We start from the raw sequence: 16,418 nt of genomic DNA, 5'->3' as shown, positions 1-16,418 counted from the left end.
CACACTTCCTCCAGGTCCTGTGCTCACCTGGTCTGCCTCGAGCTGGTCCAGTGGCACCTGAGTGGGATCCTTGGAGCACTCGGGCCTGCAGATTCCACTCCAGCCTCAACCCTTTGTTGGCTTTCCTGAGTCAATCTACTAGAATAAGGGGGTCACGAACTTGCCACGTGCCTGAACCACTTGTCCTTATTACCTTTCCTTGCCCACAGCCTCACGTGCAGTGGATGCCAACTTGACCTCTCATCTCTACTCTTAGAGGCACTGTGTGTGACTTAGATCTTGTTCTTTCATATGAATGTTCTTCAGGAGAATAAATACATTCTCAAATAAATTTTCTTATACTTTCACAGAGTATTTTGTGACTTTCTCAAAGTCACGACTTCTCCCTATTGTATGAACTTCTAATTATTATCCTTCAATTATTTATAGTCTCTTTTGATATCACAAAAATATACACAACATAAAATTACCATTTTAACTGCTTCTGAGTGTGTGGTTCACTGGTGTTATAATTACCATTTTAACTGCTTCTGAGTGTGTGGTTCACTGGTATTAAGTACATTTGTGTTGCTACACAGCCGTCAACGCTGTCCACCTCAAAACTTGATTGTCAGCCCAGACGCTCTGAGTTCATAAAACAATGAGTCCACCCTCTTCCTCCTGCCAGACCCTAGAACCACCCTTCTGCTCCCTGTCTCCAGGACTATGACTGTTCCTGGAGCCTCACATAATGCTTCCTTCAAGACAATTTCATTAATTGAAATACTAAACAAATTAAGGGATATTCATAAAGCTTTAAATAGCTCATGGGATGTACATGGAGGAGAGCAATCAGACCAACATTCATTCCCACCGGCCTCATTCCACGCAGCTCCTGAGTCACGATCATGAAGTCAAGCATCCAGATTGTGACCCAGACAACACTTAGCCCCCAATTCTCTGGTGATAAACTGCTAACCATTTTGTTGTGCGTGCTTCCTGCTGACTTATTGCTAGTTATCTCCCTTTGTCATCTCTCAATTGGAAATCTGAGACAGTTTATATAATTCTGACATTTCTTTTGATAAACGCTAGTATTCCCAGCTATGGTTTAAAAAAAAAACTGCTATATTCTATCAAACACATTACAGCATTAAACACAAGAAACGTATTAATTTTAAAGGTGTTAAAATATGGGAGGAACTGTGTACATCCTAGAACTGTTGAAATCCACCAGTTAAAAATCATTAAGACAGGTCAGCAAATGGAGTAGTCAGAATTGGCCTTTGGACCTTAACACACAGGCATAAAAGTGTAATCAAGGTTTTCAGGAAGACCGTGCCAGCTCTTCCTCTGATGCAGAGCACAATGGCAAGTCTGTAATGTCCATCTCTTCCTTCCCACAGGGCAGATGGCCACCAAGGAAGGCTGCTACAGAGACCTGAAGTTTCAAGTTAACACATCCTTCTGCAATCCCAAGACCCGACCCATCACGGGGCTGGTGTCCTGCAAAGTCTCTGCCTGTCCCCCCAGGTAAGTGGTACCATGCTCAACACAACAGGTACACAGTTCAGGGAGTCATTGGAGGTCCTAAGTCTGCACCACAAGAAGTGCTGACCACCTCCTTTCAACGCATAGCCACCGAGAGGCGAGTGGACAAGAGCAGCCTGAATAAGGTGTCTAGAAAAGCATATTTTAGTGAGAAATGGCCTGGAAGGTCTGTGTCTGTGAATCGCGTTCTTACAATAGCATTCCATTGGGTTTATTTTTGGTGACAGTAACACGTTCTCTCTTAGCCTCTGGTCCTGTTCAGTATCATGGCATTTTTCTTACTTAATGAAACACACTGGAGGAGCAGAGCCTGACCCAGGCCTGCCCAGCTGGTGAGGGATGCAGAATTGCTGCCACACCCCGTAAAGGTGCACCTGTGAGGGACAGCACCAGGGCTTCTGCCCTCAGGGCTGCCACCCCTGGGGATCTCCAGATCGACACTCAGCTTCTCTGAGAAGTGGGCTTGGGAATGTCCCCAAGAGGCAGTGTGGTCCTGCTTTGTCCTTCTCTGGCCCCAGGAGCACCACCTGAGCAAGGCCTTGCTTTGTCTGGTCTCCATGTCTTCATATTGGCCTGGGGACATGTCAAGGAGGATGGTGTAAATTGCCTAAGATACTGTGTTTACAGGAGAAATTTGAGCTTCAGCAAGACCTTTCAGAGAGCCAAATGCACTCAAACACTCACTAGAAGTCAATCTACTACTTATTGGCTATGAAGATCCACAGTGGTAGGAAAATGGGTCCCTGGTGTGCTGGAATGTACCTCCAGAGGGGAGATGAGAGGTGCTTTCTCTCTGTCCTTCTCAGAGCTATCTATGTGCTGGGCTCTGGCTTGGTGTAGGCATGGAGACAATATCAGAACTTGAGGAGCTAGGAATTTCCCCAGTCATGACAAGGGACTCTCTAGGAAGGTCCCGTCCTCCCCGCACAGCTGCCTACAGTGCAGCTGGGGACCACCTTATCTCACCACGGGACTTGCCTCAGTCCTGGTTCCTTGACCACCATGTCCCACCGGTATTGATAGAGATGTCCATCAGAACTGACACAAGAATTTTAGTCCTTGAAACCCATTAGCTACTGAGGTCTCTGCCACCTCCCTGGAGATTCTTTCCAAGGTCACACACACCTACTTCTGATGCTCCACAGTGTCGGTGATTCCAGAGCCAGTGCTGTGCACCCCTGCCTGTCCTGCAGGGTCAGCTGCACGTTATCCCTGGTTGGCCAGCCCTACAGGTGGGGCTGAGGACAGCCAGGGTGCAGCAAGAGCATCAGTTCTGGACCTGGCGGGTCGGACCAATGCAGGCACTTCAGGAGAGTGAAGAACAAGAACCTCAGGGCAGCTGAGGCAGGCAGAACAGAACAGGCCACCACTGCAGGAAATAGGGGCAGAGACAGGGCAGGCTGGACATGAGAAGATCTTAATCAGCAATGACTATTGCAGCAGAGAAAGTCCAGCATGGACCAGGCTCGGCTTTGACTTGTGCAGAGGTCACTGGGAGAAGAAGGGATCCATGTGGAGGTGAGCAGAGCTCACTGGAGTCTTGGAAGGGAAGGAAGCAGGATCCGGGGAAGGAAGGGTAGGTCTCTGGGCAAGGCATCTGGACTGTCTACAGAAGTCAGGCTGCAGTGAGTCGGGCTCATGCCCTCCCACGGAGAGCAGTGGGTCCTCTCTTTGGGTGTCGGCTGGAACAAGCAACAAATTTTGGGGGCAGCCTTGAGCTTCCTCAGCAGGTAGACCGTGGGGGCTGGGGTCATATAGGGACATGCCACTGAACTGTGGCCAAGGCTGAGTAAGGAGGAGGGCTCAGAGGAGCCTGGAGTTAGTTTGGGAAGGATGGGATCTTTGTCATTGGCACACTAATTTCACCACCTCCCTGAACAGCAGGGACTGCCCCTGTGCTCCAGTGGCCATCATCATGAATGGTAAGTGTCAGCCCAAGATAATCTGTGGGCCACTTTGGTCTATGTGGTATGTCTTGGACCAACATGCTGTCACACAGCGTATGACCATATCTGTGCTAGGTGTGTATGTGAATTCATACATTGCCCTTTTTTCCTCATATGTCATCCATTCATAATGATCAGTGTTGGTTTTCTCCTCTGCCTCTTTCTATTACAGAGGGATCGGAGCCAAAGACATTTCTGTAGTCCTCTGGGTCCTGTATTCTATGCTTAACTCATTCCAATCCAATTTAATAAGTAAATTCTGCCAAAAGCATTGTATGCTGAAAGAAAAGTCACAATTAGTTGACAAAGGGATCAGTCTAGGGGAAGTTGGACTGATGGAAAACTGAGGCTGGGGTGACCCCAGATCTACCCAGGGAAAAGCGAGAGACCTCCTTCTGGTCTCCTTGATGTCTGTGTGTTGCATGGTTGAGAACCATTAATATCATCCTTTGGAAGAGGAAACTTTCAAAGGTGCTGCACATGACCACAGACCCCAGCTCCTGGCTGGGAGATTCTGGAGGAGCAAGAGTGCATCTGTCCCATTCCTGCCTCACCCCCAGCAAGTCACAGGAGCCTGCAAACAAATGGGACTCCACCAGTGTCTATTTCACAGGCCTCCTAAATGGAGTTCTTCCAGTGGAGGGCTCAGCCCGGTGGAGGCCATTGGTGGGCTGGAGGGTGAGTGGGCCCCACCTGCCTCCCCCACTTTGGATGTGATCCATGTCATAATGGTACCTGTCTTCTAGAGCAAGCTGAGGATCTCTTGAGATAATCCACATAAAAGCTCCTAGGTTTGATAAACACTAAAGCTTGGATATTTTTATTTCTTCTGTAAAAAGAAAAACAAATCCACATCAGATATTTATTTAGTCTATGAAGTAAAATAATCGGGATGAAATGCAGAAACATGGTCTTGCACTACTTAATACTTATGGGATATTATTTTATCACTTTATTTTTTAGCGATTGAGTTGGGAAATAGATTTTAATTTAAAAATGTTTTGGGTTTCCTCTGAAAGGTATCGCACATTTCTGTGTTGTAGGAGACTGACAGTTCTTTTCTCCTAAGTAGACAGAAAGCCCGAGTCCATTTCTGGGACAGGGAAAGCGTGTGTCCCTGTTCTTTTCTCCTCGAGGCTGCTGGGTCCCTGCCCAGCCTCGGGTACTCTGAAGCTCACAGAGCTGACATCGCTGCGTGGCAGGAACAAACGATCCCACCCTCAGCTGTTGCTCCAGATGATTCCATGGCAGGGTGCAGTGGGGGGAGATTCAGAGTTTCATGTGGACTTGGAGGAGGGTCCCCAAAGAATGGGGAATGGGAACCTTTACACTCTTAACCCCAGCCTTCTCACATGCACCCTGATTGGCAGGGGGTCAGAGCTCTGCTGGTCAGAGTCCCTGAGCCCCCATCAACATCCAGAAACCTGCCTGCCCAGGTTCTAGGGCCCTGGGTTGGGTCCCTGTAAAGCCACAGGGTCACCAGCCAGAAGGAATGGCCCTAAATTATCAATCTCTGTGGGGGTGGGGATGGGAAGCCCATGGATCCCCTTGTGAGGGAGAGATGATCTTAATGTGTCTGGTCAGCTGGGGCTTCCTGGGCATGAGCAGTTCGTAGCTGCTCCTCTGGGAGGGAGGAAGCCAACACAGGCCCCCATCCCCCTCCTCCTCCTCCTCCTCCTGACATTACAGCAGAAAGCAGCCTGCAGCCCTCCCCTGCCCCCCTGCCCCTGCCCTATTTTAGTGTGAGTCAGGCATTTTTATCCCTTGCTTTTGAGACAGGAATTATAAATCACACAACTAGTTGCTTCCTTTATGTTTGTCAGCTTATCTAAATGGACTGGCTCTTATGTCATTTATCTCTAGGATCTAGTTTTTTAAGTACAAACACTGATAGCAAGCCTTCCTGGAGGAGGGATTGACTGCAAGAGGAAATGCCTTCCAGATGGGGAAGGGCTGCTCCGGCCCTCCAGTCTAGGGGTGCACAGTGACAGTGTGGGCAGACACTGGGATGAAGTGCTGTTTCAGCCTCTCAGGAATCCATGCAGACGGGCCACGTGTCCGCTTGATGTTGGTTTGACCACGTTACTTTTTTCGTGCAGAGTTGTTCCTTCCACAACAGAGATACCCAGGCCAGGAACTGTGTCCTTGGGCTGCACACTGTAGAAATTGAACGTAGATTCAGCTGGATAATCTTATTACTAACATTCTCTTATAGCAATGCTTTTAGTCACAGGAAGGGGCGATGATTGTAACTTTTGGTTTTTTTAGGGGGAGGTGGGGGTTACTGAGGATTGAACCCAGAGGTGCTTTACCATGAGATACATTCCCAGCCCTTTTTAATTTTTATTTATTTATTTATTGTCTTCGTTTGAGACAGCTAAGCTGTCCAGTCTGACTTCAGACTGGCAATTCTCCTGCCTCAGTCTCCTAGGCTGCTGGGATTTAAAAAACATTTACTCCTTCTTTTCTTTTCGTTTCCTTTCCTTTCATTTTATTTATTTTCCTTTCTTTACCTCTTCTATTTCTTTTAAATGTGAGTCTGTAAATACTAACCACCCAGCAGCTTGCTGGTTGCCACGGCAATGAAGGAAACCTGACCACGGTAGGTGGCATCCACACAGGAAGAGGTCAGCTCGCAGGAATGCCAAGGCTATCAGTTGGGGTCATTTAACTGTGCCTTGGAAACTTAAGAATACTTGTTTTGGGAGGAAATTTAGCTGGTTACTTAGGTTAAATATTTTGATCTCTCATAATATTTCATTATTTTGGCCTCCAGACTCCAGTGTGGTTGACACCAAAATTCACTCAGTCTTCCTATAATCAATATAACCCTAGCCTAGTAATTGAAACTGTGGCAATGCTTCTGATATTTCAGAATAAGAATATAAAATAAGCTGACAGAGATAGTAGATAGATAGATGGTAATTTAGACTAGATAAAGGAGAGATAGATATTCAAGAGATGAATGGTAGATAAAAAGATGGCAGCTAGATGATAAATAGAAAATAAAATAGATAGATGGTAGATAGGTAAATAGATAATAGATTACAGATGAATTAATGAAAGATAAGTATGTAGAATGCAAGATAGGTGTTATAGTCGACTTTTTCATTGCAGTGACTAAAAGACCTGACAAGAACAATTTTAGAGGAGGAAAAGTTTGGAACTCACGGTTTCAGAGGTCATAGTCTATAGATGGCCAACTCAGAATATCATAGTGGAAGGGTGGGGCAGAGGAAAACAGCTCAGGACATGACATCAGGAAGCACAGAGTGCTCTTGTTCACAAGAGACAGAATATCAATCCCCAAAATATGCCCCCAGGGACCCATGTCCTCCAGCCACATTCCACTTGCCTATAGTTACCACCCCGTTAATCCCTATCAGGGGGTTAAAGCATTGATTGGATTTAGGATCTCAACCCTAAACTTTGATGCATTGTCTCACACATTCACTTTTGGGAGACACCTCGTGTCTAAACTATAAAAATAGAATAGATGATTGATAGATAATAGATTGATAGATAATGGATAGATGATAGACAAATGGATGGTGGATATAAAAGATGAGAGGTGATGGATGGATGGATAGATAGACAGAAATATTAACTGGGCCACACTCCAAGCCTGCACTCTCTCCACACACTCCGTGAGTATGTACTCATCATGCGTCTTTAAGCATCCCTTGAAGATGGGAGCTTCCCTCAGAATTAGCAGTCTGCGGGAAGAATGAGACACACTGTTTTTGGATACCACCAGAAACCATTGCCTCATCCTCTGACCCATGAATTATGTAGGACTGCAGTTCTGCACTTCAAATGTATGGAGGCTTCGGGGTCAGTTTTTGTTGTTGTTTTAATCTCAAGTGCTCTTACATTGAGATCAAAGAAAGTGTTAAAATGATCTATATTTGGCACCTTTGAGATTTCTTTACATCTTATGAATAGGCATTTTTATAAATATTTCTCCTGAGAATGAAGAAATGTGTGTTTTGTGCTGGAATTAAGATATTTATGTGACAATTAGATCCAACTCCTTAGGTAATTATATAAACCCATTATGTTCTAAATTTTTTTCTGCTTTTATATCTATTGCTGAGTGACTTGTTTTAAAATCACAGGATTTGGTTATTTTTCAGCCTTTCCTGTTAGTTTTCCTCTTAGTTGACTTCACACCTGCACTTTGTGTTGTGAGACAGGACGGTGGCTTCAGCATGAATTACTCCTTTATTGTTACATAACGACCATCCTTATCTCTAATATTGTTTTCACCTCACAGTCGATTTTGTTTGAAGTTATCGTTTTGTCATCAGATTCCACTTCTCTTTCTTTCCTTCCTGTTTCATATTTATTAGTTCTCTTTATTCTCACATTTTCGTGTTAAGAGCACTCCTACATGATTATCACAGACTCTTGAAATAAGTAACCCATGTCAAGAGCTGGGGAAGGTGGCCTGTGTGGCTGTGCCCTGCTGGAGAAGCTGTGGGCAGCCGATGAAGGGCCCCAGGTGCTACCTGTGGGTGGACGGGGCACAGTGTTGAGAGGGAAGGTGGCCAAGTGTTGAGAAGTATTTACTGACCATTTCTTTTTGTCTGTGAAAACGGCATAGTCACCTGCTTTGAGTGACAGTGGGGAGGACTGGTTGTTTGAGTAGGAAGGAGAAAGGTTAGGCAGTGACCTGACCACATGGCAAACTGCTGGGCCCACTTGAAAAGCAAATAAATCCCAGAGTATCTTGTGTCAGTGACGGAGAATAAAAATGTGTCTATACAGGCACCAGCTGCAGGTAAGGGAACCCCTTCTGGTCACATGCGCATCCCGCCAAAGCACTCAGAGGTGTATTTCAGATATTGGTTGGTGCTCAATTCACTAATCAAGGAAAGAAAGGTCTGTTTTAGTCAGCTTTCTGTTGCTGTGACCAAACCACCAAAAGACAAGAAAAACGAAGAGGACAAGTTTATTTTGGCTCCCAGTTTCAGGAGTCCAGCCCATAGATGGTGGACTCCATAGTTCTGGGCCCAAGATGAGGCAGAACATCATGGCAGAAGGGCACGGAGGAAGAGAGCCTCTCAGGACATGGTGACCAGGAAGCAGAGAGACAGAGAGACTTTGAAGACCAGTGACAAACTATACACCCTAAAGTCACTTCGTTAGTGACCTACCTCCTCAGCCACATCCCACCTGCCTACAGTTACTGCCCAATTAATCCATATCAGTGTATTAATCCGCAGATTAGGTTGCACTTTTCATAATCAAATCATTCCACCTCTGAACATTCCTGCATTTGATAGGTTTCCTTGGGCCTTGTGTTAATGAAGTGCATTTTTTCCAGCCTGGAAACCAAATCTGAGCAAACCACTGCTTGGCTTGTGGCTCCAAGGTAGAGGTGACCATGCACCCACTGCTGGAGGGAGCTTGTTGCTGGCCCAGGGACCTCTCTCTGGTGGCTTCCTCAGGGTGACTGAAGGATGCCCTGTCCTTCCAGACATGCCCAGAGACCAGCATGTGTAAGGACTGGGAGGAACCACACTTCTAGGGGTATCTGGTGGGGAAACTCTTTGTCTGCATTAAAACCCAAGCTGTTCTGAGGACTGTGTTTCAGGAGACATAACTGTAGAGTCAAGTGGAACATGGGGTCTGTCTGCGGTCAGAGCTTCCAACAGCTCATCCTCACAGGATGGAGATACATGTTTTTCATACTGTGTTTTAAGAAAAGCAAGGCTTAGAGGAGGGAGGAGGGAGGCTGGTCTCGGAGGTTGTAAGAATACTGAACGTTGAACAAATGTTTTCAATTATTCGGTTGGTTCAGAATTGGCTACTCAAAACTTTCACAATGCTAGGTGCCACCTGAAAGAGATGTTGGTCATTAGCCTGTCTCCCAGTCAGCCATTGTGTGACAAGTGTTCTTACACAGGGCAGTGGGTAGCAGCCACACAGGGACCACTCAGCAGTTGATGTCAACCCTTGGTGTCCTTTGTAGTTAGTCCCTGCCCAAGCCATGTTTAGGGGGGTCAAGTGTTCTGAACATCACCCTAGCAAAATCCCATACTCACTCAATGGTACAGTTCAAGAAATCAAAACATGTGACCAAACTCAAAAATGTAAGGATTGAAAAATAAGGAAATAAGCACTTCATCTTGTGGAAATGTATTGCTATCCTCTAGAGCATGATTGGATAACACATTTTCATGTTTTGGTTCAACTATAAATCATTCTATGATACTTAATGGGAATAAGGGACTTTCACTCAGTGAAACATGGTATTTTTAGATAGTGTTTAGATCTGATGAAAAAAAAATGTACAAATTCTAGAGTTTATAAGTTTAGGGTGGCAAGTAATAGTTCCTGTGAGCCAACTGTGCTGTTGCTCAGACACGTTCTTGAGTGCTGGACGGTGGACAGTAGCCCGGCTCAGGCCATGATACTTGGTATCATGTGGCATTGCAATAAACTTGGCTTTTTAAAGGAGACTATGTTAAAAGACTGTCTCTTCTTTCCTGTTCTTTTTTCTTCTTTTTAAACTTTTTTGTTCAAGGTCTTAACCTTGGACAAAACTCCTGCCTTTCCTCTTCAAGATCAAGGGCTTCCTCCTGCAGCTCTCTGGTAACTCAGAAGTCAGCTGGAAGTTGGGAAGCCAGGAGGGCCCCACCTTTAGCACCCCCTACAGGGAGCAGCATGTTGGAATGAGCCCAGCAGAGTGTGGGGAGTGGGTGGAAAGGGTCACCACGGTGGTCCCTTCAACTGTGGCGGCTCCTGGCACCTTGGGCATCTGTACGCTGGACCAGGCCCTGCTGCCATCCATCTGTGTAGCAGTGCTGGCTAAGGGAGGGCTTCTGACCCGCAGAGCGTGCAGAATTTCTCTAAGGTCTTAGACCAACTTACAAGGGGTGCCTCTAGCTTTTCATGAAATGGCACTTTTCCATCTTTTCAATGAAAAGCTACCTGCATCATTTTGGAAGAAAAAGTCACTTTCCCATCATAACCATCCTTTATGTTATCACTCCACCCCACCCAACTCCAGTTCCACCACCATAAAAAAATAAAAAATGAAAATCCAGAGTTTCACTGAACTAAAAATTCCCTGGCCTCCAAGGCGGGAAAAGTGAGAATAGTGAGGTCCTGCCATCCTGATCAAGCCCTGGTTAAGAAGTGTGTGTTAACAGTTGCATCTAAAGCCGACCCGTGGACTTTAGATTTGATTCAGGAATGTGACAGCTTATTTTACAATTTAATTTGCTTAAGAATTCAAGCTACTTTTTGTTGACCTGCTGTACTGTCACTTCTAAATCACCTGTACCCATGCTTTTGTGCAACGTATTTGCCATCTGAACTGACTTGGGTTTTCTCTCCTTATGAAGTTACCTGGGTCTAGAAGGAAAAACCCTATCCACTCATTTTAGCATATGGCCATGAGCATTTCCTACAGGTAGGAAGAAGATTACCAAATTTTCCCTTTTTTCCATCCTTCTGTTTTCCTTGGGTTTCTAACTAAGCAGTTCTTAATTTATTTTTTAAGTTTCCAATAAATAATTTTTAAATCTTCTATTGCATTTAAAAGATATGCTTACTTTTTTATAATTTTTATTGTTGGTTGTTCAAAACATTACATAGTTCTTGATATATCATATTTCACAATTTGATTCAAGTGGGTTATGAACTCCCATTTTTACCCCAAATACAAATTGCAGAATCACATCAGTTACACATCCACGTTTTTACATAATTTAAACAACATTCCCAGGATCAAAGTGATCCTCAAATTAATCTTGTTTGTGTAAGTAGCATTTTCAAATAAAACACTGCATTCCAGCCAGACCTTGCCTCGCTGATGAACTAGTGTTACAAGGTAAAAAGTCAAACCACATGATGGCTTAGACACAGTTGTGTCCAGCCTGGCTTGCTTTCCTCCAGGGCCCCTGTAAGTTTAAGGCAAATTTCTGAAACAGCAAACAGTTTCTCCATCTGCCCCTGCCTGTGGTCACTGAGAACATAATCACCCTGGAGGAGAACCACAGTCTCTTGGCTCGTTCAGAGTTGTCGAGATGCAGCGCAGGGCAGGAATCCCCACAAGAACATCCCTCCACCACCAGCTACCCTCACTGCCTCCACGTCTGATTTCACTTTTGTACCAAATGAAGTTCCAACCCTAAGGACTTTTTAATTGTCTTGATGCATTTATTACATACTTTGTTAATTTAAAAAGTAGGATGATGAAGAAGAATCCATTTAAATTCTCAAAATTCAACATGCCAACTTGAATCTAGGCCTTTATTCCTTGCATCTATTTTTCAGTTATTATTTTGTTTCTTTTAAAATAAATAAATAAACTGTCCCATCCTTTAAAGCTCATTATACAAGTCAGTTTCCTTTCTATCCTCCCAACAAACACCTAAATTCACAGACCAAAGTCAACAATTCAGTTACCTTCTCTCTCTTCTGGTCTCTGTCCCCCAACATGTCTAAATAATATATGTGACTACTTTGTCTACTTACCGGTTTCAAAGATTAACCAGCTACCCGTAACAGGTGAGGACGTAGCCCCTTGGGGTCTCTTTCATCACTTGGCATCACTGGGCTCCTTTGCATGGCGTCCTCTCCTCTGTCATGCCAGTGTGACCCTTATCCTACCAGTAGTCGTTATTTTCTTCATTACCTATGATTCCTTGCTGGCTAAGTACAACACCTTGTGTGTTGCCTTTTGTAGATAAAATTTTGCTTGCCTAAAAGTTAACAGTGATCTGAGTTTTGTTTCCTTAGGTTTCCTTACATAAGCTCCAAAATATGTATTAAGTTTATTGAGTCGTCCACCAAGTGTGTGCCCCGCAGCGCTGGGCACCTGGGACAGACTGGTGAATAGCAGACTCAGGCCCGGCCCCTGGGATTCCTGACTGAGTTGAGGAGCAGAGTCAACAGCACCGTGCAATGTTGTCAATACATTGTTTACTTAGACCTTACTTTTAACTTATCGTTTATCAATATAAATTTTAAGTGATAACCTGTTTTAGAAATGGTAATTGTCACGGGTGAAAAGAAGAAGAATCAACAGAGCAGGGCGGAGCCCGTGGGAGCAGAGCTGGGAGGGGAGGGGGCAGCCGCAGACTGGCTGCTGAGCACCTGCTGAACAGGGCTGGGAGGGCCTGGGGAGGGCAGGTGCCGGCCACATCCCGCCCACATCCCGCCCACATCCCAAGCACACCAGACTCTCCAGCCTCTCCGGAGCCTCACTGCCCGTGCCACCTACATCCAGTCACAGATGGTGTCTTGGATGCCAGGCCTTGCCTTGTTGGGCACGCCATATCTGGAAACACCTCCCCTCCCTGGATTGGGTTCACTCCGACTTCCCAGCAGCAGTTTGAGAATGCAGTTGTGGGGCAGTCCCCCTCTGGAGTTTCGTGGGCAGGACATTGTGGTGCAGCTTCCCTGCTGCGGCTGCCCAGGAGCTGGCTGTTGTTCTGTTACGAGGCCTTCAGTTACGAGGGTCGGTGCATTTCCCGGCAGTCCTTGTGGAAGCTTAGGGTGGCCTCTTTACCCCCATGTCTCTGATGAGCTTTGATGTGTTTTACATGGCATGGTATTTCCACTCAGTGTGCTGAGTCCACAGTGATACCTTTCAATTTGGAGAAAACATTAATATTCCCTTCATTCTTCATATTCTTTGCCTTCTGAATGCACATATTCAACTAGTATTTTCACTTTCTTATGTTTTCTTTTTATTGAGACAGACTATTCACACATCTGTAGGGTGCCTTGGTAATTTCATAAATGTATATGCGATTATCAAATCAGAGTAACAAGCCCTTCCGTCTCTTCAAGCATTAATCATTTCTCTGAGCTGTAAATTTTGTAGTCCTCTAGTCATTTTGAAATCCATGAGACAGTTTTCACCAACAGTCCCCTACTGTGCCGAAGAGGAATGGCACGTTTCGATGGCTGGAGTGTGGGCTTGCTCAAACCCCAGTGGTCCTCAACCCTGCAGGCAGGCTGGGGCTGAGTCACCAGGACTTGCTGGTCCCACACCCTCCGTGCTGAGTCAGGCTGTCACTGGGGGACCCCAGCCAGCAGGACAGCTGGACAGAAGCTGCTTCTCTTTCTGCTCTGTCACCTCCGACGTCCTTTCTGCAGGGATCACCTGCTTCTCCAGAGAAGGACCCTGTGTCGGAGCCAAGGGTGTTGGAGATCCTGGGTTGGGGCAGCTGGTGCCTGTGCCCAGCATTTGAGGACAGAAGGAATGAAAGGGAAGATGCAGGAAGTCTCAGAGCCACCACCCTGACACCTCTCACTGGAGTCCTCAAGTCAGTCCCTCTAGACACATGTCCCTCCTGGCCCTCATTACCAGTTAGTAAGGCAGCAAAGAGACAAACATGGGTGTTGTTATAGTCAGCTTTTTTGCCACTGTGACTTAAAGACTCAATCAGCACAGTTCTGGAGGAAAAGTTTATTTGAGGCTCACAGTTTCAGAGGTCTCAGTCCATTGACAGCTGGCTCCATCCCTCAGGTCTCCAGGCGAGGCAGAACAACACGGCAGAAGAAGGTGGCAGAGGGAAGCAGCTCACACCATGATCAGGCAGCAGAGAGAGACAGAGATCTCCATTTGATAGATACAAAATATACACCCAAAGCCACGCCCCCAATGCCCACCTCCTCCAGCCACACCCCACGCGCCTCCAGTTACCCTCAGTTAATCCCATCCGGGGATAATGCACTGATGGGGCTCTTACAACTGAATTATTTTCCCCTCTGAACCCTCTCACATTGCCTCGCATGTGAGCTTTTGGAGGACACCTTACACCCAAACCATAGCAGGTGTTAATTCTGCCACATCTGCCACATTTGACTAAAAGACCTGTATCTGTTTTGCTTAGAGCAACAACTAATGGCTCATGACACACTGTAAAAAGGTAGACACTTTTGGAACAGCAATTATGATAATTAGCAGTAATGGATGGATGTGAAAGCATTCGGATTATAGCACAGTTATTGGAAATACATATGATCTAAGACTAAATCTGTTGACAAGAAGAGAAAGTAAATTAACCCTAGGGAGACCCACCTATCCTAGATTGCCTGGAACCTTCCTGGGTTCACAGTTGGAACTCCCGTTCCTGGAGAACCCCTTAGTCCCAGGCAAACCAGGCCAAGAGCTCACTCCCCCAGCACCTGTTGGTCAGGTTCGGTGTTCATCATGTGGAGCCCTCAGCTCCTCCAATTTTAGGTTCTTAATTTTGATGGTCTTGTTCTTAGAGCAGTTGGCCATGAATTTCGTAAGCCCCTGGCCCCACAAAACTAGAATCCATATAAATGATGATCTAATGATAAAATAACAGAACCAGCTTTTACCTAATGCTTGAAAAAATGAAAAGCTAACTCTCAATCCTCGCAGTAACCCACTCAGTAGACACTGCTGTCATCCCCATGGTATAGATTGAGAGACTAAGGCAGATGGGCACCCAAAGGAGTATCGTGAAAAAAAACGTCAGGCCAGGCTTGAAGCACACTCTTGGACAGATGAGCAAGCTTTTAGTGAATTCATGCAAAAGTGAATTTCAAAGCTACTTATCTTCACTTTATTAATTTTTTGCATGTGTATGTATTAGGAAATTGCTTATACAATACATGTGTCTGTTAAAATTGATAATGCATGTTTCTATGTGTATATGCAAGATATGAATACTGGACATTCCTATAGGAAGGATGAACTATGTCCCCCTTTGCCCAGGGAGGATGGAGCTCACGTTTGCCTGTTGTCCTATTATTCAGGAGTGGCTCCCCTCCCACCAAGGTGTCCTGGTTCGGTTGATAAATGATGTGGTCCCTCAGTGCATGGCCCTCTCTGTGTAATCGCTCATGGAAGTTTGCCCAGGCACCTGACAGGCAAACTGTGCTGCTGTAACATAACATTTTTTGTTATGTAACCCCAACCCTAACCCTAACCCTAACCCTGTCCTCCTAGGGAAGGCTCCCAAAGTGAAGAAGAAGTTAGGTTTGGCGCTGTCACGCCAAGGGAGCCCACAAGCTCCTGTCTGTGAGGCTGGTTTTCACCTAAATGGTGTCAGGAGGGTGTTTCCTAGCCAGCTACTAAAATGCCCAAGTGCGGTCATGCTCCAAGGACGTAGTGGGAGATGCCACTTCTCTGGGAATGTTAGTAACACGTTACCCAGAAGCAGCTCAAGAGGCCTGAAGCTCTTCTCATTTCCGGACATGGTGGGCTTCAGCAGGCTCTCCCAGGGGCTGTTTGGCTATTTAATTGTGCATTCTCTTGGAAAGACGGGGTTCACAGAGCTGTCACCAGGCCTATCCTTTCTTCAGACCTGCAGTTTGGGACGCGACTTGCTCTGTCCTTTCCTTGGGTGAGAGGGGTGGCGGTACTATGCAGGTCTTTTGGGCATCTCTAAATGAGCTTCATGCCTGATTCCTGGTCCCCTTTCCCCATGGACGTTGCTTTCCATGTCCTTTCTCACACTCCCCGCCCCCTTCAAGAAACTTGTTCTGAAATCTCTCAGTTGTCCTCTAAGACTGCGTCCTCTAGAAATGCAAGGCTCACCCTCCTGGCCTCTTCATTCCGTTATGAAGACTGAGTCCCACAGCAGAGAATCTCTAGGAGGTAACACAACAAAATTTGTTTATGTCCCTATGAGTTTTTGCTTTTTAAAAATTCATATTTATTAACTGTAACTTCACTGACTTAAAAAAATTCCGTAGAAATCAACTGTGAAAACATGGGTTTCCCTCCCCGTCTTTCAGCTGAGCAGTGAGGTAGAGGGGCTGGATGCACTGGTCGTGTGGTCTCCGTGAATGGCCTCACTTTCCCCAGTGAGGGTTGGTTAGGAGAAGAGGAGGGGGAGTGAGAGATGAGGCACTAGGTGGAGGAGGACCTCAGCTGCCGCTCAGTACCCCACCTTCCCAGCTCTGCCCGGGGCTGCGGTGTGGATGGCCCACTGTGCAGAC

The 16,418-nt window shown here is 45.9% G+C and overlaps 1 protein-coding gene across 2 annotated transcripts in view; it reads left to right on the top strand.

The window, feature by feature from the left end:
• Positions 1-16,418, top strand: part of Adamts16 (ADAM metallopeptidase with thrombospondin type 1 motif 16) — a 131,290-nt gene that overhangs the window by 91,105 nt on the left and 23,767 nt on the right. For both annotated transcript variants that reach the window (XM_046430335.2, XM_046430334.2), the window contains exon 18: positions 1,386-1,512. In XM_046430335.2, the coding sequence (XP_046286291.1) occupies positions 1,386-1,512 (127 nt within the window). The remainder of the gene's footprint in view (positions 1-1,385; positions 1,513-16,418) is intronic.

The sequence above is a fragment of the Marmota monax genome, unplaced genomic scaffold (genome assembly GCF_021218885.2).
Source record: "Marmota monax isolate L192 unplaced genomic scaffold, Marmota_monax_Labrador192_F-V1.1 WCK01_AAM20220418_F8-fsc00082, whole genome shotgun sequence".
Taxonomy (NCBI): Eukaryota; Metazoa; Chordata; class Mammalia; order Rodentia; family Sciuridae; genus Marmota; species Marmota monax.
Note: the sequence above shows the minus strand (reverse complement) of the source record. Positions and strands in the feature narration are given on the sequence as shown.